The sequence below is a fragment of the Chanos chanos genome, chromosome 1 (genome assembly GCF_902362185.1).
Source record: "Chanos chanos chromosome 1, fChaCha1.1, whole genome shotgun sequence".
Classification (NCBI taxonomy): domain Eukaryota; kingdom Metazoa; phylum Chordata; class Actinopteri; order Gonorynchiformes; family Chanidae; genus Chanos; species Chanos chanos.
Window position 1 is genome coordinate 21,326,383 of NC_044495.1, and position 27,064 is coordinate 21,353,446.

Below are 27,064 nucleotides of genomic sequence, written 5' to 3' on the forward strand. Positions count from 1 at the left end.
ATGCCGTAGAGGGAGGGAGGGTTTAAAGCCAAGTACCAGAATGCCACTGTCCGAGATACTGTGCGACTTGTAGAAGTTAAAGAAGACATCAGTTAAAAAAATAATTCGAGCTGTTCCCAAATCAGGCAAATTATGTAAAATAATTATGATTTTAGATATTGCAATCCTGGAGCATGCAAAATCCTAAGGAGTGGCTTGGAAGTTATTTCGCGCGCAACTAATGAGAGCCTCAGGTGCACCCGAAGCATGCCAGGTTTTGTAGCCAGGACTAACGCGGAAGGCTTGCTTTGTAGAAGGAATAGTAAACTTGATTCTTTTCTGAAAAGAAACACAGATGGGGATGTGTACGAGCGCATACGTGCCTACGAGCCTTGTGTTGTCATTTCGGAGACCGTCAACAAGGTTTTCATGCACGTTATCCTGAGTGATGACTGTATCTACCTGACTGAGTATCCTCCGCGTACAGTTCAGCCGGCAGTCTGTTTCCAAGACATTATTGACATCGAGTTGGTAAGAGATGCATGTTGAATTCACATGATTAAAATTAAAGTCAGAAGTTTAGTATCAAGAATTCTGGTAAAGGCTATTTTGAGTATACACATGATTTTTTAAAAAAGTGTAATATTTCAAGAGCTTAAGACGCTTTAAAAACGCATCGGGTACAAACAATTGAATCTTTCACATCAGGTGGTTTGTAGATTGTATCGTAACGTATGTGTTTTTGGACTATGAGCCGAAAATGTTCGCAATTTTTCAATAAGAGAGTGCAGTGAAATTCCTGATCTCACTGGTTCATTTTTATATATACTTTTTCGCATGGATGGGCCAGTGTTGGAATGAAAGATTACGAATTAATTTCAGTTATGTGACCATTTTGTAGTCACACTATATTGACATTACACAATTCGATTCCTGACTCACTGCACATAGACTGTACTAATTATAGCGGAGGGACGATTTGCTTATCCTGTCTTGTTAAGCTCGATTAAACTGCTTAGAGCAGGTTATCTTAGTAAGCTTTCCTCATTTATTTCCTAAGCTCTGTCCCGAACACTCATGAATGGCCGATTCATCCCAGCGTAATCAGAATATATATATATATATATATATATATATACTTCTATGCTTCTGTGATACTTCTTTTTCTCGTCAGTAAATGTTGATGCAGAAGATAACATATTCTTCTTAACAATTAGGTAATCGCAGTAGGAGCGGAAGGTTAAGAAAAGTAATTACAATAGAATAAAAGCAACCATCACACACACAGCCTTCACATCCAACTCTTGGGATGCAGTATGAAGCAAGTCTCCATCTATTAAACCTACTCTAAACAGCCCATTCAGAGGGTGCTCTTGTGATGGTCCTAAATTAAAGCAGCATGTGTCCCTGTTACAGCCAGGCTGGGGACAAATTCAGGACACTTTGTCACATCTGGAACCCAGACTGACTCTCCTATCAAAGCCAAAAGAGAGTTTGACTGTCCCTTTATCCACACATGGACAGTGCATGCCTAAGACTGCCATCAGCTAAAAGATTTCCTCTTTTTATCTGGCTGTTCTGTTCATTTCCAACAGATCAACGATTTACCAGATTTTCTCAGTGGCCGCGAGCGTGAGCGTTCGCAGCATATCCGAGTGCTCCATGCCGCCATAAAGCATACAAGGAAAAAGGGGGCAAGACCAGTCAAAGAGAGGAATGCCAGACCACAGCAACCTGTTTCACCCGCTGTTCAACACAAACATGGCATCGCTCCCTCCCTTGAGGGTAAGACAGAGGCAGATAGAGGGACCTGTTTTTTGTGGTACAGACTCCCTCCAAAACTCCTTACTCACTTCCTTTCATATGAAGAAAGTAGGGCTCTAGCACACTGTGTATTGAGTTACACCACGGAATCAAATGCTATGGGGACTTATCGTGCTTAATGAAGGTTACAAAGACAACTATGCTGTGGTTTAATGCTGCTGGGGTAGTGATTCATTCAGACTTCAAACTGAGAAATAGTCCCACACTGATGACTGGAATAAAAACTTACAAGTGTGAGACGTCTGCAGCCCTGAACTAGAACAATTCTTATTGTATGTGTGTAGTGTTCGGTATGGTTTGAACTGTATGTGTGTAGTGTACAGTATGATTCTAGCTGTATGTGTGTAGTGTACATTATGGTTTGAACTGTTTGTGTGTAGTGTACATTATGGTTCTAGCTATGTGTGTGTAGTGTACAGTATGGTTCTAGCTGTATGTGTGTAGTGTACAGTATGGTTTGAACCGTATGCGTGTAGTGTACAGTATGGTTCCAGCTGTATGCGTGTAGTGTACAGTATGGTTCTAGCTGTATGTGTGTAGTGTACATTATTGTTCTAGCTGTATGTGTGTATTGTTCAGTATGGTTTGAACTGTATGGGCGTAGTGTACAGTATCATTCTAGCTTTACGTGTGTAGTGTACAGTGTGGTTCTAGCTGTATGTACGTAGTGTACAGTATGGTTCTAGCTGTATGTGTGTAGTGTACAGTATGGTTCTAGCAGTATGTATGTAGTGTACAGTATGGTTTGAACCGTATGCGTGTAGTGTACAGTATGGTTCTAGCTTTATGTGTGTAGTGTACTGTATGGTTTGAACTGTATGTGTGTAGTGTACAGTATGGTTTGAACTGTATGTGTGTAGTGTACATTATGGTTCTAACTGTATGTGTGTAGTGTACAGTATGGTTCCAGCTGTATGCGTGTAATGTACAGTATGGTTCTAGCTGTATGTGTGTAGTGTACATTATGGTTCTAGCTGTATGCGTGTAGTGTACAGTATGGTTCTAGCTGTATGTGTGTAGTGTACAGTATGGTTCCAGCTGTATGCGTGTAGTGTACAGTATGGTTCTAGCTGTATGTGTGTAGTGTACATTATGGTTCTAGCTGTGTGTGTGTAGTGTACAGTATGGTTCTAGCTGTATGTGTGTAGTGTACAGTATGGTTCTAGCTGTGTGTGTGTGTAGTGTACAGTATGGTTCCAGCTGTATGCGTGTAATGTACAGTATGGTTCTAGCTGTATGTGTGTAGTGTACATTATGGTTCTAGCTGTATGCGTAAAGTGTACAGTATGGTTCTAGCTGTATGTGTGTAGTGTACAGTATGGTTCCAGCTGTATGGGTGTAATGTACAGTATGGTTCTAGCTGTATGTGTGTAGTGTACATTATGGTTCTAGCTGTATGTGTGTAGTGTACAGTATAGTTTGAACCGTATGCGTGTAATGTACAGTATGGTTCTAGCTGTATGTGTGTAGTGTACTGTATGGTTTGAACTGTATGTGTGTAGTGTACAGTGTGGTTCCAGCTGTGTGTGTGTGTAGTGTACAGTATGGTTCTAGCTGTATGTGTGTAGTGTACATTATGGTTCTAGCTGTATGTGTGTAGTGTACAGTATGGTTCTAACCGTATGTGTGTAGTGTACAGTATGGTTCTAACCGTATGCGTGTAGTGTATAGTATGGTTCCAGCTGTATGCGTGTAGTGTACAGTATGGTTCTAGCTGTATGCGTGTAGTGTACAGTATGGTTCTAGCTGTATGTGTGTAGTGTACAGTATGGTTCTAGCTGTATCGTTGTAGTGTACAGTATGGTTCTAACTATTTGTGTTAAGTATACAGTACAGTCCTAACTGTATGTGAGTGGCGTGCAGTATGGCTCTAACTCTGTGTTTGTAGTTTACAGTATGGTTCTAACTGTATTATTCCTAAATGCTGTGCAGGAAAAGGCTCAGGTTTCACACCTAGTTTGACCAAAGCTGTGTGATAAACCTCTGTAATCACATTATAACCACTGCCTTCCAGCCCAGTTAGTCCTGGCCTGCATGTATATGTGCTTTCCAGCTCCTATTGATGTACACACCCTCCACTTTGGAAGACTCATCCTCTGCACCCAGCACAGGAAAGCTCCTTAGCAGCACTGAGATCACAGTAAATCAGACAGATTATGTATAGGAGAGTGAACAGAGGGGACATATCAGGACATCTTGCCCAGACTCAAGACCCTGCCTTACTATCAATGCAAAGAAATTCCTTTTTTTAAGGTGGCCTTCAGTGTTTTACAGTTTATCCTTAGATTCCTCAATGGAATTCTGCTTTCAGTGGAATTCTGTTTTCATTACCCAGTGAGCGTTTTAGAGTTTTGTCTCGTGTTCCAAATTATTTCATATCATACACATGCCTGTTTTAACATCAGACAGATTCAGATCAATATGAAAGGTTATGTCATGTCCTTATGAAACTGTTTGATCCTTATTACAAGTGCACAAGGATACCTGGCTATATCTTCAACCTAATCTCACCCCCCCCCCCCCCCGTCTCTCTCAAATCCAGGAATTAGCAGTGTACTCCTTTCCACTATTTCTGCACCACCTGAAGCGACAGGCTGGAGAATCTCTCCTTTGTCTGAGAGGTAATGTCTGACCCCAACCTATTCACAACAGCTTCCACCCTGGCCGTACGGATGCCTTTTACAATGCCCAGTTTAAAGTCCTATTCAGACAGTATTATCTCTATTACACAGACAGCATACAGGGACTCCTGATGGTCATTATGAAAGAAGCAGACTCGCTGGTCAGTGCTTAAATCGGAAACATTATTTCTCAATCTGTGATATGGTCAAGTTTTATTGATGTTCGTAAACTTGAGAAAGGGTCCACACTTCCACAGACGGATAGAAGACTCATGTTAAACTGCATTTTGTTTTTTTGTTGTTTTTATTAATTTGTTTATTTATTATGTTTTGTTTTGTTTTTGTTTTTGTTTTTTGTTTTTTTTTTACTGCAGACAGCTTGCACGCCATCCTTCCTAGTTCACATTTTGTTTTGCCCACCATTTTGTTTTTGTCTACATCGCTTATTATTACAGTGTTTGGCAACTGTCATCCATAAAGCAAAGCGTGAGAGCAGTAAGTCAGAATGTTCAGGACATTGCAGACAGACCTGTCATATATCATGTAGAAAAGCTCTTCATGTTTCTGTTGTTGCTGAGAAACTAAACTAATTATACTGATTATGCTTACTTGTGTCTTACGCAAACAGTGACAACTAAACTACTCTGTAGAGGTGAACTAGAGTCAGTCTACGCCCTAAGCATTGTAATCAGCTATTGCGCTTCCCTGCTGTCTGTCACATGCTCATATACCTAGTATCTCTGTATTGCAGGAGCACTGTTTAAATGGAAAACTTCCTATGTGAATCAATTCATTTTCTTTCCGTTGGTCTGTTTATTTTATCTTATCTATCACCCTTTTTTTCCACATCCCTTTCTCTTCTCTATAATTCTAGTTAAGAGACAATAGTAGTTTTACAGTGGTGTGTTTTACTGGTATGACCGAAGTCATCTCCTCTGACGTTACCTTGACTCCCTCTGGGATGGAATTTCAGGAACTGGGCTGGATGGTTGGCATGGAAATAGGTAGACAGAGCAGAGGAAAATTGAGACAGGGAGTTCTGTGGTTCCGATACGGGACAATAAAAGTAAAGACAACTGTGAGATATGTTATGTAAACAATCTAAAAGGTAAAAGAGAAACCACGGAAGTGTTTGTTTTCATTTGAATCTTCATCTTAAACTGTAACGGGGGAAGATAAGCTCACATATTAATTGTGATCAGGCACACTGTGTGGAAAGGGACCTGTCCATCAGTGTGCAGAGAGGCAGGTGGCTTTTTCATATTGTAATGACAGACAGTAATGTGAGCCTCAAATGAGACGACAGAGATCAGGCAACTTACCCATGACTTTTTCATGAGCTTCAGTACAGAGAGACAAAGACCTTAAGTTCATTGATATGACTAGTCTCTTTCATTGAACGTAGTACCCATCTGAATTCATACACAGTCACCAAATTCATAGGGAGACACCCACACATATACACAAACACACTCACACACAGTCACTAGTGGATTGTGGTAAGTGGGAAAGTTTTAGAATTGTTTCTGGGTTTCTTTGTATTCTTTTTTTTCTTGTTTCTATGTATTCTTTTAATTTACTGTCTTTGACACCCACAGTTTTCACCTTTGTATTCTTTGTTACGATTCTGGTCTGTATTTTATTACAGTCATATTTAAGTTCAGTTAAATCAGTAATGTTTATTATTGAGCACATACATCAGGGCTGTTTTCTTCTTGTCAGTTTAAACTCAGGGGCTGTCTGTGTTGAGGAGATGTTAAGGCAGTACATTTGGGGTATGTTTTTCAGTAGGTTAGTGTTGACGATTTGTGACAAGACTTTGTGCAGTAAAGTTCTCAGTGACAATGAGAGAGGAGTGGGACAGTCTCTTGGCGTCAGTATTTGCCCTGTTGCTAAGGCACAAAGCAAGGTGGAAACCTCACAGCAATAAATGTCTAATTAAACAGCCCTGTTTATCTCAGCAATATGCATGTGTGTTTTTATGAGAGGAGATAGAAAGAAGGGAGAAAGGAGAAAGATAGACAGACAGTCAGAGAGAGAGAGAGAGAGAGAGAGAGAGAGAGAGAGAGAGAGAGAGAGAGAGAGAGAGAGAGTGCATTGTAAATGGCTGCGAATGGTTAACTGTTAGTATTTACTGCAAACATTTTGCTCAGTGACTGGGACCAGCTGAAACTGTTTGTATGTTGTGTTAAAGGTCTCTCATGTACCAAACCCTCTTTTTGCTCATAAACACCTTTGTGTGAAGTGCACTGTGAATCTCTTGGGAGGTCATTAACAAACGTGCTCTGTTGAATTTCTGTGGTAAGGGACCTGCAGGCATGGATGTGAATGTAATGAGCTTTAGGGAGGTATTCTGTGCCCAGCCACTGTGTGACACACTGGAAATCTAGGCCTTAGGGAGGTGGAATAAGTTCAATTCCATATCAGGTTTTCAGTCAGTTAGATCCAATTAAGAGACCCTATCTGAATTCACTATTTATCTAGTACAGATCTATTCAAGTCTTTTGCCTTGTAAAATAGTGAGTTCTCATTAACCCGTGAAACAGGTGCGTATCCTCTTTGCGACAGAGTGATTGACTGAAAGAAAGAAAGCAGTAGGACTTGAGTAAATGAGAGCTAGAGTGATATAATATACTCTGTCTGTCTGTCATCAGCAGAATAAATGTTTTTTCCCTAGACATCAGCACTTTAATGTAGGTCAGTAGTCTTAAAAAAGAGTTTTGAGAATATTTTTTCCATAAATGGATCATGAACGATCGTGGAAAGATTTTCCCTTTATCCTGAGGGATTTTCTGGAGGAGTGAGCGTGAACTCATCTGTAGTGAAAAACCTCCAAGACTGCAAAGCGAGACATCCTCATATTAGCTGTCCCACCACTAAACTTGTGTGGAAATGGTACCACTAGCCCTGTGTGGAGATGGTACCACTAGCCCTGTGTGGAGATGGTACCACTAGCCCTGTGTGGGGATGGTACCACTAGCCCTGTGTGGAGATGGTACCACTAGCCCTGTGTGGGGATGGTACCACTAGCCCTGTGTGCAGATGGTACCACTAGCCCTGTGTGGGGATGGTACCACTAGCCCTGTGTGCAAATGGTACCACTAGCCCTGTGTGGAGATGGTACCACTAGCCCTGTGTGGAAATGGCTGCACTGTACATCAGTTTCTGCTCAAGTATCAAAGTCTAGCCAGGAAATCTCTTGTGCAGCTAATGGAAGAGTCTATTTAAAAATTTGTCCCTTGATATAAAATGTCTCTACACACTATTTAAAAACTGTGCTTTTTTTTTCAATTTATGCACTTGTAACATTCTTCCAAACTCAGACATTTGATCCAAACTCATATAAATTTATGGCATGATAGATCTTACATGCTAGCATTCAAAGGCTATTAGAACAGTTCTTTGGCCACAACTCAGGAACTCCTTCATAGGTTAAGTTTAATAATCATTAATAAGAACAGCTAGCAGAATCAGGGATACTGCTGGCAATGTATTGTATTGCACCACTGAGATAATAAAGAGTGCTCTGAAACTTTATTTAATTTGTACTATATGTAATTCTCATGTAGCCATGATCTAAATGTTTTCCTTCCATCTCTGATACAGTGGGAGCAAGGACAATGACGAAGAGGAAAACAGCGTGATCAGAAAGCATCGCTCGGCCTCCTGTCCAAACTCAGAGGCTCTGGGTCTGAATGTGCTCCAGTCCGCACCTCGGCATGCCCCTCGAAAGCTTTCTTCCAGCCTGGCTGTGTCTCCTCTCCCCTGCCTCTCCCCCAGACAGGTGGGCCAGCGACCCGTCTCTAAGATCCACCCCACCAGTCTCAAACCAGCCAGCCACCAGAGCTCCATACTGGCCTGGCTGATGAGGAGAGTGGCAGTAGAGAAGAGGAGAGAGGGAGAGGATGAAGTGAAGGAGGAAAGAGAAGCGGAGTTGCATCTGTATGCTGTTTCTCCCTCTTCACACATATATCTGCACCTACAGAGTTCCTGGAATAGCTATATCATAGTAAGAGCTTGTTTTTTCACAGGTGTTTAATGTTTGTTCTTGGTAGTTATGATCATTTTCTATGAAAAGCACAGAGTTTATATATTACTTCATTATATTGGTTTATGTATTATTTATTTACCTGAACAATCAATCAGAACTCTTATTGATGTAAATTAACGTGTGTAATTATAGAGATCCACTCTGATGTTGGACCCTCTCTATGTAAGGAGATGCAGTTTGTCCCTATCTTCCCCACAGAAACACAGACCTCCCAAAGTCAGGTAGTATGTCCTCAATATACTCACTACAACCATGTCACTCTGAGCCTTATGTTACCCACAATAAGTCAGTCCGTCGCTCAGACACAAGCCTACCTATCTCTCAAATTGACTCCAGAACCTCAATTTTACTTCAGAACCAGATTAACAGTTTCTATATCACTCATACTCATTGATATAAAGGATATCTCACATATCTCTGTGTGTGTGTGTGTGTGTGCGCGCGCGTATGTGTGTGTGTGCAGTCAGGAGCGCACTGCTCATTTGTTCAGTCAGTTGAGTGGAGAGTTGTTGCAGGAGGGCATCAGTCTGGAGAGTCTGTATCTACTGCTGCAGGAGCTTTATACAGCCACACACCGCAATCCTACTATCAAAAAATTCTTCTGGAGGGTATGCTTAGTGTGTGTGTGTGTGTGCCTGTGTGCGTGTGTGTGTGTTTGTATTTCGTAAATGTATTCATGTATGTGTGGTGTGTATGCACGTTTTAATATATAAAAATATCCATTGATTTAAAAATATACATTGTAATGCCACATAGTTTTGGCTCTTTTCTGTCCCCAGTCGGGTGACTTGTGTCCATTCCTGGTGATGACCCTTGCTGACACCATGCAGGAAACTCAGAGTGGAGTTCACATATCAGACAGACTGCTGTAAGTCTCACTACCACTTTTCATTCATTGACAAACAGTCACAGACCAAGATCTTAAAAGCTTGTGTTTAGACTGATGAGTATCTTTAGATTTTAAACAGTTGGATTAGAAATTATTTCTGACTCAACAGTGCCCTCAAGTGGTCATTCTATGTACTATGTATTATGTTAAAGATGGCCACTTGCCATTTGACTGTCTCTGCAGTGAATTTAAGTGACATCTAAAATCTGACTGAAACACAAAATGAGTTTGTTTGTCTGCTGGTCTTTTCAGGTTATGCACATTAGTGGTGCAGACATTAAGTGTGATGTTCCGGGAGACAGAGATTGAACCAGCTCGCCTCAGCATTCTGACAGCTAAAAAGTGAGTTTAACTGTAACTCCGTCTTCCTAATGGTGCCTCTGACCAACAGGAGTAGTTACCTCATCTGAAAACTTTTGAAAAATGCAGGGGTTTTTTTTTTCAAATATGTTTTCAGGAGTGACAGCTTTTTGCAGACTTAAAATTATTTTGCCATTTCTGTACAAAACTAACACATTTTGTTTTTTTAATGTATTTTTGATAAATACATCCACTTTCCCATCCATATCTTTCCATATCTTTCTGAAATGGCAGTGACAGTACTGTTATTTTTGCATTCCTTTGATCCCAGGGGAGCTTTGACCGCAAAGCTGCTACTGGCTTTGGTCTGTGATCCAGGGCTTCCCGTCCCAGACCCCCACGAGTCCCCCACTGATTCCTCAACCTTAGGGCAAGGGTCACCCCTACAAACAGAGGTGAATGTGGTTTCATCCTGTCTGTGTTGCGGTTTTACACACAATGTGAAAGATGATCAAGGAGTATGACACCTATTTGTGTGTGTGTGTGTGCGCACGTGTGTGTGTATGTGTGTATTTCTCAGCTGGAGACCCTGCGGGCAGAGTACCTGGATGCAGCATCAGCTCTGCTGTTTGAGGTGATCGTTTTCTGTCAGGAGGTGAGTGGCACTCCTCATGCTGACCTCACCTCTTTCTCTCTCTCGGCATCCTCAGTTCAGTAACATTCAGTTTTGTGTCATGTTTCTTTCTCCGAAGGCCAGTCGTACTCCAACCTTGGGACATTTCCTCACTGTCTCCTGGGCACTAAAAACACTTAAGCCACATCCCTCGTTAGTAAGTCATTGTTTCATTTGTTGTCATGCTTCTTGTAATGTCATCCTCTACAATGACTCAATATAAGGCCAAAATTCTGCATCATTTCCAAATCCTCTTAAGCACTTGGAAGTCGATCATAAAAAAATACAGGGTATCTGCTATGATATCGGCTTAACCCTGAAAAAAGCAGTAACAGTTACAGATGCATAAGCATTCCCTCACTGCAATATAATGAATCTCTCTGTCTTTCTCTCCATCTCTGTTTCCAGGTCCCTTTTGTGGGCTACCAGGCTCAGCAGGTGGTTCTCGCTCTGTCACAGTGCCAGTCTCCTCTTAGTCCATCCCAAGCAGTTCTTCTGTACCAGCGCTGTAGGTTACTGCTGGCCTGTCTCCAGCACAGCACATACCTGAGCCAGTACATCAGAGCTGAGTTCAGAGAGGAGTTCAGGTGAGAGACCCTGTAAAAGTCAAACCTGATTGATTCAGTGGGTGTTGATCGAATGGAGTTTGGTGTTACTCAGATAGTCTGACATCCACACTATTAAAGGCATAGCCTATTGTATATTGTGTGTGAAATCCATTTGCACTGCCAGCACTGCATTGTTTTCTTCTCTTTAACCAACTGCTCACATGTAAAGTCTCTTTCACAGGTAGTAATTCTTGTGAATGTTTGGTTCTGTGATGTACTAACTTTTCTCTTCTCTCTCTGCGTCTCAGGTACTATGTGAAGATGTCAGAGTTGGAGGAGAAGCTGCCATTGCACTATCCCATTAGTCAGCCAGCTCTCCGCCTACTTTCTCAGCTTTTCAGTGTGGTACTCCACAGAGTCTGAGCTCTCTCTCTCTCTCTCTCTCTCTCTCTCTCACTCCCTCTCCCTCTCCCTCTCTCTCTCTCTCTCTCTCTCTCTCTACCTCTCTCCCCAGTGACCAAAGTAAACACAGATGTTGTATACACGGCCATCTCCCATACCTCCAGACTCAGACGTGAGCATATATAAACAGTGAAAAGCGTATACTTGCTGATCACAATATATTTGGATGTTTTAACTTTACATGACTGGCTCTTCTAGAAATATGTCAGATATTTTTGCTTCCTGCCTGCTCTCAGTTTTTCAGTGTGGTGCTCTACAAAGTCTGAGATCTCTCTCTCTCTCTCTCTCTCTCTTGCTCTCTCTCTCTCTAATGGCCAAAGTAATCACAGATGTGGTCTACACGGTCATCTCCCATACCTCCAGCCACAGATGTGAGCATGTACAGTTATGTGAAGTACTTGCACATACACATACACCTGCACATGCACACATGCAACAGAATTTAGGGATAAAATCCCAAATGGACCTAAAAGTGTCCTCATAGGTATGAATGATATGGCAGAACACATTGTTGTGTTTGTGCTACGTTATTGAAGACTTAAGTCGTGGTATTTCTCTTTTTTCTCTCTAATGCCATGATCTAGCCTCAGGGTAATCCAGTTGTGGTTAAAAAGGAACTTATGCAAATCAAACTACATAAAGGCCTTAGCAGAATCAAATTGTGGAATTACTTGAATGATGGTCTTATATTAACTATTATGTAACAACATAATTGTAACAAACAGATGTATCTCCATAAGCTAGCTCTAACAGGAGACAGCCTAGTTGAAGTACTACATTATGAAGCAAGATTACAAATACACATGTTTGTGAAATATTGTATTCAATATTCTCTTACAGTTTTCCTGAATTTCCTGCAGTACAAGCTTATCTGTCATACAGTTGTGATTTTGGCACCTTGTAGCATAGTGTGTGAAGGTAAAGTCTGGTGTGTTCATGTCCCAGTTGACTGTCTCTCTCCATGAGTTGAAGATTGCAAACAAAAATGTTCAGGAACTCTAATGTACCATGCTGCCTGAAATAAAGACATGATTTTGGACTGAAGATCTGTGTTTCCTTTTCCCTGTTTTAGAAATAACAGTATATTTGGATGTTTTAACTTTACATGACTGGCTTCTTCAGAAATATGTCAGATTTAGGGAAGAAAGCATGGAAAAAGCTAAAGAATGAAGCAGTTCTAACTGTAATGGCAGATAAGGTACCGTATGTATCTCTCAATCTCAGAACGATTCCGTACACCTCTAGATACAGTATGATGAAGGAAAGGTGCACTTACATGCAACAACACTTACATGCAACAATTATGAATCCAACTTTTGGCAGATTGAAAGTAGGCCTATATGTGATGTATGATTTAGGAACGTTCACTAAGTGGGAAATACTCAAAATGTGCATTTCAGAGACACGTCACTGTGTTTATTTTCACCTAAGTAATAAAAGTAGCCTGCTGTAGATATGTATTATGATATCAATCTGTGTGCAGCAAAATCTATGCCAAATACCACACGTTTTATAAATATTGTACTGTTGACAAACTTAATGTGTTTTGCAACAGATACCCAATAAACAAAATTAGACAACTTTGCAAATAGATCACATAAACGTATGCATACTAGCGATGGTTAAAAAAATGTCAGCAAATGTATTTGCACGGTTTGCAAATATATGATATTTCGCCATCTTAAAATTCATAATACGGCCTGCAACTAGTACGCTATTGTATACTGGTACGCATACTCTGTGGTTTGGCTTTGGGAGGCATTGCTCACTGCTTCGCTGACAAATGAGTTTCTAGCAAAGTCAACCGCTTTTGCATATGTGCTGAGCAAATTACAGTCCACAACAGCACTTGAGGCCATAGCCCCAGTCACGCCAATGCTCCTTTCCAACTTTTCCCTTAGAGGTCCTGGCGACCGTTTTCTCCTGCCTAAATCACGTCTCGTGATGGTCCATTAATCTTCTCGATAGTTTAAAGTTTTCTCATGCTAAGAAACGACTGCGGAGTGAACAGATGCTTGACAACATTTAAATACCTGAACGAAATAAGCTCTAAATTCTAAGAACAACCTGATTTAAACGCTCTGCTTGTCTGAGGATAAAGGCCTAATGCTTAGAATACATAGATCATTTTTCTTGCGGTGTTTTCACGCACCTCGATGCGATACTTCATAAGTAGCTTTGTTTCGCTGCAGTTTTGTAGCCTAGGCTACTCTTCTGAAAACTCCGAAATGATCGTGCTATGCCGTGATTTGCTGCACTGGTTGAAAATTTACTTCAGCATCTGAGATGGTGTTAACGATAACCCATTTTAACTTTTAAGATAAATTTTTAATAATCTCAGCTTATTTTTTACATCAAAAATTCAGGTTTAAAGTGTGGGATAACAGAATATCGGATATCAAGGCTGTAATTGTAGCACTGATTTCATGTTCTATTTCATGTTTACAATTTGCCAGACATATATATTTATGTATGTACATTTGTATGTGTATATATATATATATATATATATATATATGATATTATGCAATGAAATAGTATTAAAAAATATAGATGTGTAATGATCAGTAAAGATCATTTGGATAAGGATAAAGATTTAACGTTAAATCTGTAAAGAATGACCAGTTCATGGCTCAATAGCAACATTTTCGTAATTACGACTTTCAATAAGAAATTTTCCCACTGATACTACACATTTTCAGTGAGAAGCTTTTCTCCTCTTATAGGTCGTTTTCTCCTCTTAATGTTTGTGTCACAGATGGAGTTATATGTGGTATGTTCATTTTTTCTGTAGCCTTTTACAGCTGATAGCTCCTTACACAAAATCCTTACAGAACTTAAAAGACACTTAAGGATGTTACTGGACAGACGAGAATATAAGGGTCAAATGCCATTCTGATAAAACTGTCTCACACTGCCCATTCCAAATGAGCCACCCTAGAAAATTCTTTGTATAATAATCAGGTTGACAGTAGCAAAAGTATTCCAGTAATACTTGGTACTAGCACTTAGATATGGGATTAAATGTTTTAAAATCTAGAATTTGCTTTTGAAGTACTCTGGAGCCTCTTTCCAACAGAAATTCTCATTCATATTGAATTTTATTTTATATTTTTAATGGTCATTTCTCATCAAACTTAAAAGACAATCTCATACTCGAAGCTTGTTAAATTTTTCTGATAATATTTCTCAAACAGGAATCTATGACATCCAAAATATAGAGTCAGAATGAGCTGTAAACCTGTAAAATATTTTTTGGAAATTACAGTTTCTAAAATATACCACAAGGGGACAGTAAAGGACCATGCTGAACTGACAGTAAGGGTCTTGCAGATAAAATCATCTTTTATCCTGTCAAATCACTCTAATCAGAGAACATATTTAAACTGACTTCTGAGAATCTACAAAATTTGTACTTACAAATCTAAAACTCCATGATATGAAACTTTTAATGAAACTCTCTAGTATTTGTTTCCACAGGAAATGAGGTAGAGATTGAAATGAAGCATAGCTGAGGGATTTCATAAATTAGAATTCATTCTGGGCACTGTTCATTGTTTCAATGCACACCCAAGGCGTTCCTTTTAGTATAGTGTACAGATTGCCTCCTGCAAGACACAGACAACCTGCCACTCAGTGCAATTTAACACCACTGCTTGACAGTTTGTTTATATACAAATGAAGCCCCCTCTGAACGGTGCTATATCTGTGTTTGTGTTTCTTTTGCTACCGTTGAGAATATGTGTGCTCTGTGCTCTCTGCCCAGAGCTAATCCAGGCCTGCTCTGCCACCACTGCTGCACTCTGTATCTTCTGATCGCATTTAACCTGCCAGCTCTGACTCCTCTTTCCTCCTCACTCTCCTGGCTTCTTTTAGACTGTTGAGCCATCTTGTGACAAAGTTTCCCCGAACCGTACTGGACTGACAGTAGTGTTTAGTTAGATGAGACAAAACGCACTGCTAACACCCACGCAGCAAATTTCATTTTGGTCTTGTATGTTGTTGCTTTAAGAAGCCCAAACATGTGCTTGTTCAGATCACTGTCTATCTCCAACACTATCTCCAAGCTAGTTGTTAATAGCTGTATTATTCTAGCACTGTGCTATCTGCTCGGTGGAACACAGTGTGTGTGTGTGTGTGTATTTGTGTGTGTTTGTGTGTGCACTCAGCACATTCTCCCAAAACACCCCATTTACTACGTAGAGGATGAAAGAAAAAAAACACTTCCTGCACTGATATACAGTCTGAGCAGGAATGTCTCTCCCATAGAGACAATAAACTACCAATAGTCATGCCACTGGTATGATGGCAGATCCGTTCTATACTGTTTCAGGGAGGTGTTTTCACTTTTTCCCAGGCAATCATTTCAGTCCCTCAGTAGGTGCTGATTGACAGGAACCCTAGTACTATTCTGACATGTGTTTATGAGAGTGAGAGAGATGTTGATGGAAAGACAAAAGCTATATACAGTAAAGGAAATGGGGATCGGGGACTGTACAACAAAGGAAATGAGCTGATAAATAGAGGGGAAAAAAGAGAGGGACAGGAAGAGAGGGATGGTAGGTGTGTAGATGTCTAATGAAGAGGAGTGAAAGGAAAAGCAATGGAGAATTACAGAGCAGAGAAGATGCATATAAGAAGTGACTTTCATCATGTTGTGTTGTGCAGGGCAGGAGGTGTCCTAGCCTTCACCCTGCATGATGAAAATGTTTCCATTTTTATCTTCAGCTTAGCTTCCTCTCTTAGACAATGCACTTCCAGTTCCTGTGACCTCAAGGTTGCTGTTTTTACCTCTTTCACACAATTGGCATTCATAAACTAACTCTAAACGTCACACCACGAATCAGGACCTGGTTCTCAGTCGCTCTCTTACTCTCTCTTCTTCTGTCTGGCTCTCTTCCCTTTTTCTTTGCACTCACTTTCCCAGTATCCTTTAATCCCCTAAAATGTAGTTAAATCTGTTCGCGTAAGAAAAAAATCCAATAACATCAGGGACCCAGCTATGGTTCTGAAATATTTAATGAGTATTTTGGCTTCAGTAACATACTTCTATCCAAACAGGCTTTATTTATTTCAAAATAATAATAATGCAGATAATCTTTTAGTAAGCACTTCAAACCATAGATTTAACTGACAATAACTGTGAACACTGTACTGCTATGAACTGTTTGTTTCACACAAAAGTATTATTATTTGACTATTAGTCATCTCAGCGCAGAAATGGCATTATGTTTAATGTTCCCATTATTTTCCTGCCAAAGCGCTGAGTAATGTCTTTTACTCTCACTGCAAATAGAGATGTATTGAATAGAAAATGCACAGTTCTTGCTTCCAAAAGAATCTATTATTTAGATGTGCAGACTAAACACAGGCATCTTGCAGTTATGCAAAAGCTGAGACTTTGTATAAACAGATACATACCTGGTGGCACATAAGGATAGAATAGAAAATCTCTCTCTCGCTCACTCTCTCTCTCTCTCTCTCTCTCTCTCTCTCTCTTTCTGATGGACATTAAGTGTAAACAAAACTTAGGCAAGCCTAGATCGGTTATAACTATGCACTATATTGACTGATAATACCAGGAAGATTGTGTGTGCATAAGTGTACTCAGAGCAAGTCACACAGAAAGTCTAATAATGAAACCACACCACTGAGGCACACCCCTCAGGTCCTCCACCACTTCTGTTTGCGAGTGTAGCCTTGGGATCAGAGAACACCCCCTGGGTCCAGAACTTTATGGAATGTATTAAAAGACGGATCAGGAGGCAACAACATGCAAAGGGGGGAGTGAGTATATGAGTGTTTCTTGCTATAGGCCTTTGTAAGAGTGAAGGAGAGAGATACAGCAAGACATTGTTCAGTTGGATTTTGGAGACTTTGGTTTTTCTAGCTGTTTCTGTTTTATCCCTCTAGTTTTGGTGACGATGCTGCTCTTTGTCTTTTTTTTTTTAATGAGGTATGTTTCTGCTTGTTTCAAAGAAAAAGACAAATTTGTGTGTGTGTGTGTTGTATGTAATCTTAATTAGTGCCTTTGATCTGTCTTTGATTACTCCCCTAATGTCCACATGGCTTCTGCAGTTATTAGATCTGTTCCCCCAATGACTCAGTTATTCCTCTCCTTCTCCACAACCACGGTACATCAGTTACTCCCCTACTCCATAGCCACGGAGACTTGGTTACTGCACGGCAAAAATGCCTTGGTTACTGTTTAATGGCACTCATTACCTGTTGATAGTGTGTAGATGGTGTGTAGATGTGGGAGGATGGGTGTGATGGGGGCCAGGCCTCATTTTAAGCAGATAAGGGAAAGCCTTGGGGAAGTCTTTAAATCCGCACTGCAGATGAGAAGGGCTCAACTCTAAACCCTGCCAAGCCTAGAGCAGATGCACAGGATCACATACTCACATGCACATCGGTGTGTATCCATGACACACAAAGATTGCTGGTCACAGGTACGTACTATAAACACAGGTAAATAAGTGTTCAGTCTCTATTCTGTTTATTTCTTGCTCATCTGTCTCTCTCATGTAGATCATTAATACATATGTGTAAACACTAATAAATGAAACCCCTTCGTGCAACTTTCTCTCTCTCTCTCTCTCTCTGTATGTTGAAGATCTGGGAGTTGGGTCACAGAGACAATCATGCAGTGTGACTAAGCATGAGAAGCCACACTGTCTAATACCTGCGGCTCATTGTGTGTCTCCTGAGGACAGGAGTACTCCATTATATAACACACAGACACCAGACACAGAGAGAGAGAGAGAGAGAGAGAGAGAGAGAGAGAGAGAGAGAGAGAGAGAGAGAGAGAGAGAGAGAGAGAGAGAGAGAGAGAGCCCAAAGTCACTATCAAATCCAATTAAGTCCTATGACTAATTAGGAATGGACAGAATGAGTGAAATCAGACAGTCACTCTGTTCCAACTCTAATCTCTTCCCAGTTCCTTCCCTGTGAAGCCTACCACCCTGTATTTTCATTATGTTTATCAGTTATGTTGTGCAGTTACACTCTCCAGAAAAAAAAAACTTGCATGTTGCAGGAGAGAGATTGTGAACTGTTGTTCCCAACTGTTGGACCACAGTTTCGTATGATCCCCGAACCAGTACAATATGCCACCATTAAGACAACATCCTGAGACAGTTACTCTGCTCCAGGTTTGTGCCAGCTCTGTTGCCAGAGAACATAAACACATACACACACTGACAGGTACACAGAGTTTCTGCTTAGACTGTCTTTATACTTTGAAATACATTTTCTTTACAATTTTTATACATAAAATGTGTTCACATTAAATACTTCACCACAAAAGTGCTCTCAGAAGAGGCCAGGGTATATGGAAAAATAGCATTTGGAGTGGTATATAATTTATGCACATGCACGGTGAATCGTCAGATATAAATCATACACATTAATAACATCTGTTATCATTGTACCAGACAAGGTTTGGCACTCTAATAAATCATTCTGTAATGTTAACATTAATAGGACAATGTCTGGCATGGGAGAGGCTTTAAATACAAAGACACAGTGGTACACAAACACAAACTCCATCATACAGTAACAATGCACCACCTTCTGTAATACACAAAATGCACAAAAAATGCACATATCTAAATACAGACTATAGTCCTCACTCTCTCTCTCTCTCTCTCTCTCTCTCTCACTCACACACACACACAAATAAGTATCATAAGCCTTGACCCCTTCACAAATACGCACACAAACACACACACACACACAAACCTATACAATAACATAAAATCGCATATATACATTTCCCCCATACACACTATGTCTCTCATTATTGTAAACAAATAAAATATGTAGATCGACATTCATTCTTTACTGTAAAACTCAATTACAGAGCCTTTGTAATGGAGGCTACAACGGTTCCCATACAAAAGTAAGCAAACGAACAAACTAAAGAAAAGTCACAGGCATTCTCTCATTATAAAAGTGCAGTTTCAATTACTGTGGTAAGGGTACGTAATGACATGATAATTAATATACTGTTTTGCCGATGACAGGACACAGAGGAGTACTCTTGCTCTATTTAGAATCAGAAATCATCTGTGTCCGTAACCACACTAGCCCTGGAACAACTTTCGGCGCTTTTCCGCATGCGTGTCAGTCGGAGCGCACATCTTGTGTGTTCTACGCTCGCAACGCACATGCACACTGCAGCATCTAAAGCAAAAATCTTGACTGTGCTGGCACGACAACCTGCGCTGACTCTCTTTTCAACAGCTGAAGGCAGAGGCGCACTTATGCGAAGTACTTACAGACGTTTAACGAGTAGTCTGCTGCGCTAAAGCATCTATGGTTTTAACTCCACAGTCTTCAGATTCACATTACGCACGTAGAAAAATATTATATATACATTTTGCCCCAGAATAGATCAAACAAATCATATATGACTCATTGGTCTGAAACTTTTGGCACCAGCTTTTCTGGACATAAAATGTTCGCAATGACTAAAAATATCCAACTAATAATTTAACCGCTGCAATCTTAACACGACCAGAACTGTGGTGCTAGATGACCTCATTTACTGTCCATTGTCAGTAAATATCTGTGGTCGAGGTACTTTCAGGATTCGAGTGGAACACTCTGACTGGATTTACGCGAGTAGTCCAGTGGACCACACTGACTAGATTTGCGTGAACAGTCTAACGGGATGCACTGGCTGGACTTGCGGGAGTTGTCATTGTCTCTCCAGGAATCGGACCCGTTCGTTGGGGTCCGAACGGCGGGCAGTTTAGTCAACAGAGTGGTCCTTCGAATGCTGCTGTCCGAGTCCTCTTTCCTAAATGTGTGCCGCAGTTTGTTACAGCACGGGAAACAGCGCGCGAAGTCATACAACAAATGACCACTGAAGAGCATGTAGATCCAAGGATTGCAGCAGCTGTTCAAACTCGCGAGCAGCGCAGACAACGTCACCGCCGTATTTTCGGAATCTAAAGAACATTGTAGGAAAGAAAGAAAGAAAGAAAGAAAGAAAGAAAGAAAGAAAGAAAGAAAGAAAGAAAGAAAGAAAGAAAGAAAGAAATTTCATGTAGGGCAATACACAGGGTAATTTCCAAAAACAATGCACTCTCTGCTAGTTCTCTAAGGAGTTAATCAACCCAGAAGTATGCCCTATTATCCAGTTTCTCAGACGTGAATCCTCTGGTCAAACATAAACCTAAAACATTTTTATTTAAAACAAGGTTTGTTCTGTTTAATTTTCCATTATTTCTCAACGTCTGATTTTGTTTAGCATGCCGTCAACATAATTATGGTTAGTAAGTAATTAAACAATTAGGTTTCAGATTACCTCAACAAATTACTTAAAAATCGTTCGAATGTTGGAAAGACTGCCATATTTTAAGCACTCGTTTCGACTTTTCCCCCCATAATTGCGCGCTTATTTTTTATCGTTATATTCATTCCGACGTCATTCATAACATGTATTTTTTAACAAAAGTAATTTTTTGGAAAAACGCCGACGAACAACCTCTGGCTTGGAATAAATAATGCTCGCTGCGCACGGCTCCAAATTTCCAGATATCTTCCAGAAATTTGTTTTCTAAAGGTGCGACGGTTTCACTGACACAACTAATAATATTTAAATAAATATCCTACATTTTAAAATACATTTTGTACATGCATTTTAAAAGCGATTCTCATCATGAGGTCTTGCAATTTTATAATAATTGTTCCCATGTGAGCATTTTCTCAATATTTCACATCATGGTAACACTTTCACCACAGTTGCTCTAAACGCTGTGAGTCACTCCGCGGACACGTACCGTGCCAAGAGAAATTTTTGTCCCACACTGACCACATCTGCACGGTGAAGAACGGCGCCCAGCATACGATGTAAGCAAGCACGATCACGAAAGTCATTTTCACTGTCCGCAGCTTGGCGCGCGAGATAATGGTGACACTGCTGACCGATGACTTCCCAATCAGGCCGTTTTTACCTGCTGAAGTGTGCGCCGTGCACTTCTTGGTTTTGTACTTGATGTTCTTCCAGATACTGCGGCAGATGAAGCTATAGCAGACCATGAGAATAATGACAGGAATGAGGAAGATACCCACTGTGATCCAGGTGATGTAGGCGCGCAAGCCCCATGGCTCAATGAAGTGGGCCCAGCAGTCATATACGTCGGAGCCGTTCTGAATTTCGCTGAGGGAAAAAATGAAGTACTGTGGAGTACTGAGCAACAGGCTGCACAACCAAGTGGACCCAATCATGATGTAGGCGCGCTGTGTTGGCTGTTGCAGGGTCTTCAGTGGATGACAGATGGCAATGTAGCGGTCGAGCGTCATCATCACCATCATGTAAGTCGAGGCGAACATGCCGAGGACCTGCAAGTGTTTGACTATCCGACACAAGAAGTCTGGTCCATAAAAGCGGTAGGTTATCTCCCAGCAGAGCTGCGGTAACACCTGGAAGAACGCCACCACCAAGTCCGCGAGGCTCAGGTGTTTGATGAAGAGGTGCATGCGCGAGCCCTTCTTCTTCGTATTGTGCATGGCCAAAAGTACACTAACGTTTCCGATCACTGCCACTAGGAAGGTAACACTTAGAACTGTAATCTCAATTTTTGCCACCTCCTCATTACGACCAAAAGGGTCACTGTCGTTTTTTGTCCCACTCAAGTTGGAGGGGTGACCCATGATCGGGTAGTCCGAAAGGTTCGGAAACAGGGTCTGATTGTCATCCGTGAGATTGCGCGCCTCATCGCCGTATCGCAACTGAATTTTTGAGGGAAAGTGCATGGCTCCGAAGTCACCTTGGGCAGGCGGTCCCCTGGTGCGGTTATATCTAAGGGTATCCCCTCCTTTGTGGCTTTTAAGCTTTCTGTGAAAACCAGGAGCTGGAAGATGTAACCACAAGAAAGCTCGCGCGGTGTGGTAATACACCCTTTGTCAAATCATATCGGATCTGTTATTATTTTGCCATCAAGCTGTTGTAGAACCACGGTGACAATCCATGTAGACTTTCAGTCGCGTATCACTTTTCTAAATCTAGCCCCCGATGACACGACCCTTTTTAAGGAGGAAGCCCCTGGGTCCGCCCTCTCTTCTCCCCTCCCCATGCCCCTGAACTACACTAAGCAACACACCGCAAAACACTACGTGTGTATGAATGTTTTTGTTCTCTGAACACGAGTGTATAAGCACTATCCCATGAATAGTCATGTTACTAAAGATTTAAAATGCCAGCCTCTCCAGTGAAACATCACAATGTTTCTTGATTGAGAATGGAATGAGTGTGCAAAGGAACACGATAAGCGTGCGCAATTATGTTCTGAAAGGAAGTATTTCGCTCTCGTTTTCCTTCATTCAGCGATTTACAGTTTTTCTCCCATTGCATCATCACAAAGACAGAATTTATTGAAAGGCCGGTAGATCGCCAGGCGGTGTTTGCTTCATGGGCGCGTGATCCCACGGGAAGGCTGATTTGACTTAACGAGCAACAGGTGTCCTGAAGAACGCGAGCGGGGGAGGGCGCACTTCAGTATTCCCCAAAGACAGGCAGGTAGGCTGCCTTTTCATGAGCAGTCCGGATAAATGTCATATGTTAGTCGTAGCATAAAATGTCAAAACATTTCAACAGCCAAACAAAACAAGGTAAGTGTTGTATTGTCCAGTAAAGAAACGGATCTTTTCGTTTATTTCTTTTATTGACAACTAAATCATCTCACACATGCCGACAGTTCCCTCCCCTAGTTATGTCGTACCTAGTTCCTTCTACCCTATTCTGTAGTCTCGCGTTATTTTAACCATGCTATACTACATTTTCATCCCTATGGAGATTTCAGAACATCTCTTCAAAGATACACTTCAGTTCCAACTTAGTTCTAACACAGTGGGAATAACATTTTAAGCTTCAGTCTTCAAATGAAATCGTTATTTTCTCTTACCTTTCAACTTAAGTATTCACTTCAATAAAACAAAATATTTCTTTTCCAATGTCTGTGACAACTTTTTTTTCCCCCACCTAATCCAGCCTTTGAAGTGGTTTCCTAACAACCCTCCTTGATCATGTGGTTATCTGACCTGGCTGTTGAGGTTCTGGTACAGTGACAGACTTTTGAGGTGTCTCTACAGCAGGTGGGTGCTGTGGCTGTTGTATGTCCTCAGCTGCTCTAATGTCAAAAGTGTTGTGTCACTGGTTCAGGGATGTGAAACTCCAATGGCATGAGTGCATGTCAAAAGTGTTTAACATTCCTAATGGCTAGAATTCCATTTTCAGTGTTCACCAGTTCAAAAGAAGTGTCAGAAGTGTTTCTTAGGATGACAGTGAGTATCTCTGTATTTTGCATCTAGTTTGCTGTTCTCCAGGTTTGCAATGTATACTTTGTCTCCTATGTTGAAATTATGTTGTGTTGCTCCATTTTTCTGGTCTGCATACTCTTTCATTTTGTTTTTATATTCATCATGGTGTTTTTTAATATCAGTTGTCTTGTTTTCTTACTTCTCCAAGTTTTGTAGCTATGTGCACATATCCCTTCCAAAGATAAGGTAGGCTGGAGTTTCACCAGATGCTCTGTGAGTGGTTGTACGATATGCCATAAGAATCTTTGGTAGTTCCTCTTTCCAATTCTTCCCCTCACATTTGGCTGCCCTCATGGCTTTTTTCAGGTAACGATGGAAACGTTCAATCTTACCATTACTCTTCGAGTAATAGGGAGATAATCTTGTATGTTTGATTTGATGTATGGCTTCATTTGCTCTGTAATCAGTTTAGTCCACTGTCCTGTTTCTATGATTGAAATCAGTTGTTCAGTATTTCATCTTTTTGTGTGTCTTTTCTGATGTCATCAAGTGTTATGGCTGGTATTTCATTTGTGAAAATGGAAAGTACTCTCTCCATGTATGTGTTGATATACTCATTGTCTTCTCCTACAGACAAAGGTAGTCTTGAAAGAGAATCTGCTACATTACATTTTCCTGCAACGCGTTCAGTCGTGTACTCAAAAGGGTGCAGTCTCATCCCAAATCTCTGAATTCATGGTGGTAATATTGTTGCTTTGTCTGGATTGAACATGTGAATGAATAGTTTATGCTCTGTCTGTAATGTAAACTTGCTTCCCCATAAGTACGTTCGAAAGTATTCTACAGCCCAAACACATTCCAGAGCTTCTCACTCTATTTGAGAATAGCGTCTTTTGGTGGCAGTCGGTGAGCGGCTAGCATAAGCTATCAGTTTGTTCTGTCCATCTGGTTGTTTTTGAAGTAAGACGTCTCCTAACCCAACTGGACTGGTATCTGAAATCACAGTAGTTGGTGTATCCAACTTAAAATACATTAGGCATGGTCGGCTTACAAGTGCTCTTTTTATTTCATTGAATGACTCTTCAGTCTCACTTGTCCATTGCCATCCCTGTCCTTTCCTGGTCAGCTTTCTGAGTGGCTCTGACAGGTTTGCATAGTTTGGGATGAACTTCATTATAAATCCATATGTGCTTAAGAATGAACGAAGGTGTGCGACGTTCTCGGCTCTTGGTGCTTTGCTTATGGCCTCCACTTTTCTTGGATCCGGTTTTATTTCATCTCCTGAGATCACATGACCTAGTATTTCAATCTGTTGCAATCCAAGCACACATTTATCCTTGTTCAGTGTTAATCTTCTCTCCTGAAATCTCTGAAAGACTTTCCTCAGCCTCTGTTCCAGCTGTTCCTCATCATTTGTGTACACAATCATGTCATCCATATAGCATGCAATTCCCAGCATTCCACTTATCAGTGAATCCATAGCTTTCTGATAGGTTTCTGGTGCACTTGACAATCTAAAAGGTACTTTCTTGTATCTGTAGCAACCTCTGTGTGTAATGAAGGTTGTCAGATTCCTTGACTCATGGGCTAACTGGCGTGAAGTTTTTCATAGACCTTTGATCCTTGAACTGCTTGCAAAATACTATCAACAGCAGGTACAGGATGCCTTGCTCTGATGACTGACTTGTTTACTTCACAGAGGTCTACACACAGCCTCATCTCAGCAGTATCTTTCTTTGGAGTGAGCAATAGATTTGACACCCATTCAGATCCTTCATTAACCTCCTTTATGATGTCCTGCTCAAGCATCTAGTTCCTGGTTCACAACTTCCTTCATGTGATATGGTATTGGCCTTAGTTTCTGTGCTACGGGTGGTACTGATACGTCCACTGTTACTTTGTGTGTATAGCCCTTCACTTTTCCTAGTCCTTTGAAAAGTCAGATTCTTGAATCTCTCTGCAGAATGTTCCACTGTATTGTTTCTGTTGTGTTCAGTATTTTCAGTGTGAAGCTAGACATCCTTCCCAACAGTCCTTCTACACCTCTGATCACAAAGACATCATCTTTTATTTTACAGTCCTCCTAGCGAAGTTCTGCTTCAAAAATCCAATGCATGGTAATGGTAATGGTAATGCATGGTCAGCTCATTCACCACCCTAATAGGCTTTTCTGATTTTGATCTCATTTCAGGTTTGCTTTTCCTGATTTCTTTTTCCTCTGTTTAACTGTTCTCCTTCCTACAAACGCATGCATATTGACCAACTTTCTTGCAGTACAGACATTTAGCTGTTCTGGCTCCACTTTCATCTGGTTTATGATGAGACAGTCTGCATATGTGACATGCAGGACTGTTGTCAACATCATCTGCATCTTTTCTAGAGTCCCTCTTTTTCTCTCTGACTTATACTAAGACTGCTTTTATTGTCATTTCCACATATGCATGATTCATACATACAGGGGAACAAGATTGTGTTACACAAGGACCACAGTGCCACATAAAACAAATAACAAATAAATACCACATAAAACAATAAATAACGCACAATAAATACTGAGGGAAAAAAATGAGTAATAAATACGACAACAGAAAGTACTGAGTAAAAAGAAAGTACTAAGTAAAGAGTAAAACTTCTACAACATACAATTAAAAAAAAAACAAAACCTACATATTACAAACCTAGATATAACAAGCACACCTGACACAGACAGTGAATTACTGGCAACAGCATTGGCATTGTGCAGGTAGGTGAGTTGTTTGGGGTGTTAGTGCAGTTGATTGTGCAAAGGTGCAGTTTATTGTGCAAAGGAGAGGTCAGAGAGTTGCTGTTTGGAAGTTCTGAGTGTTCAAGCTGTTGAGAAACCTCACAGCCTGAGGAAAGAAACTGCTGCATAGTCTGGTGGAGGCACGGATGCTCTGGTACCTCCTGCCAGAGGGTAGAAGGGTGAAATGGATGTGGGAAGGGTGGGTAGGGTCCTTCACGATGCTGAGGGCCTTTCGGGTGCACCGTGCATTGTAGATGGCCTGTATGGATGGGAGAGCAGTTCCTATGATCTTTTCAGCTGTCTTCACTGTCCGCTGTAGGGACTTGCGATTGCAGGCTTTGCATTTCCCATGCCAGACAGTGATACAGCTGGTCAGAATGCTTTCTATGGTGCCTCTGTAGAATGTGGTGAGGATGGATGGGGGCAGACTTGCCTTCTTCAGGCGCCGCAGGAAGTGGAGACGCTGCTGGGCCTTCTTGGAGAGCACAGTGACATGTGAGGACCAGGAGAGGTCCTCTGTGATGTGCACTCCCAAGAACTTAGCGCTGCTGACACTCTCTACGTCCGTACCATCGATGGCCAGGGGGGTATGGTGAGTGCTGGTCTTTCTGAAGTCGATGATGACCTCCTTAGTTTTCCCTATGTTTAGGAAGAGGTTGTGGACTTTGCACCACACTGCCAGT

The 27,064-nt window shown here is 41.0% G+C and overlaps 2 protein-coding genes across 2 annotated transcripts; one reads left to right on the forward strand and one right to left on the reverse strand.

Moving 5' to 3' along the window:
- The first annotated feature begins 246 nt into the window (after positions 1 to 246).
- On the forward strand, positions 247 to 11,308 carry c1h12orf56 (chromosome 1 C12orf56 homolog). Its single transcript, XM_030771426.1, has 13 exons — positions 247 to 510; positions 1,575 to 1,764; positions 4,346 to 4,424; positions 8,031 to 8,433; positions 8,608 to 8,696; positions 8,939 to 9,083; positions 9,255 to 9,343; positions 9,617 to 9,706; positions 9,996 to 10,119; positions 10,245 to 10,319; positions 10,417 to 10,494; positions 10,746 to 10,924; positions 11,194 to 11,308. The coding sequence occupies exons 1-13, from the start codon at positions 247 to 249 to the stop codon at positions 11,306 to 11,308; spliced, it is 1,920 nt and encodes a 639-aa protein (XP_030627286.1).
- A 7,761-nt stretch (positions 11,309 to 19,069) lies between these two features.
- avpr1ab (arginine vasopressin receptor 1Ab) lies at positions 19,070 to 22,305 on the reverse strand. The gene is made up of 2 exons (XM_030778780.1): positions 21,139 to 22,305; positions 19,070 to 20,304 (listed from the first exon to the last, which is right to left on the reverse strand). The coding sequence occupies exons 1-2, from the start codon at positions 22,112 to 22,114 to the stop codon at positions 19,937 to 19,939; spliced, it is 1,344 nt and encodes a 447-aa protein (XP_030634640.1). The 5' UTR covers positions 22,115 to 22,305; the 3' UTR covers positions 19,070 to 19,936.
- Positions 22,306 to 27,064: the final 4,759 nt, after the last annotated feature.

What these genes read in the sequence shown, in the direction of transcription:
- avpr1ab (XM_030778780.1), bottom strand. Translation starts at nt 22,114, where the DNA reads ATGCACTTTCCCTCAAAAATTCAGTTGCGATACGGCGATGAGGCGCGC. An exon ending in CAAAAATTTCTCTTGGCACG is followed by an intron (nt 20,305 to 21,138) that starts GTACGTGTCCGC and finishes AATGTTCTTTAG; the next exon opens with ATTCCGAAAATACGGCGGTG.
- c1h12orf56 (XM_030771426.1), top strand. Translation starts at nt 247, where the DNA reads ATGCCAGGTTTTGTAGCCAGGACTAACGCGGAAGGCTTGCTTTGTAGA. An exon ending in CATCGCTCCCTCCCTTGAGG is followed by an intron (nt 1,765 to 4,345) that starts GTAAGACAGAGG and finishes TCTCAAATCCAG; the next exon opens with GAATTAGCAGTGTACTCCTT. An exon ending in GAGTTCAGAGAGGAGTTCAG is followed by an intron (nt 10,925 to 11,193) that starts GTGAGAGACCCT and finishes TCTGCGTCTCAG; the next exon opens with GTACTATGTGAAGATGTCAG.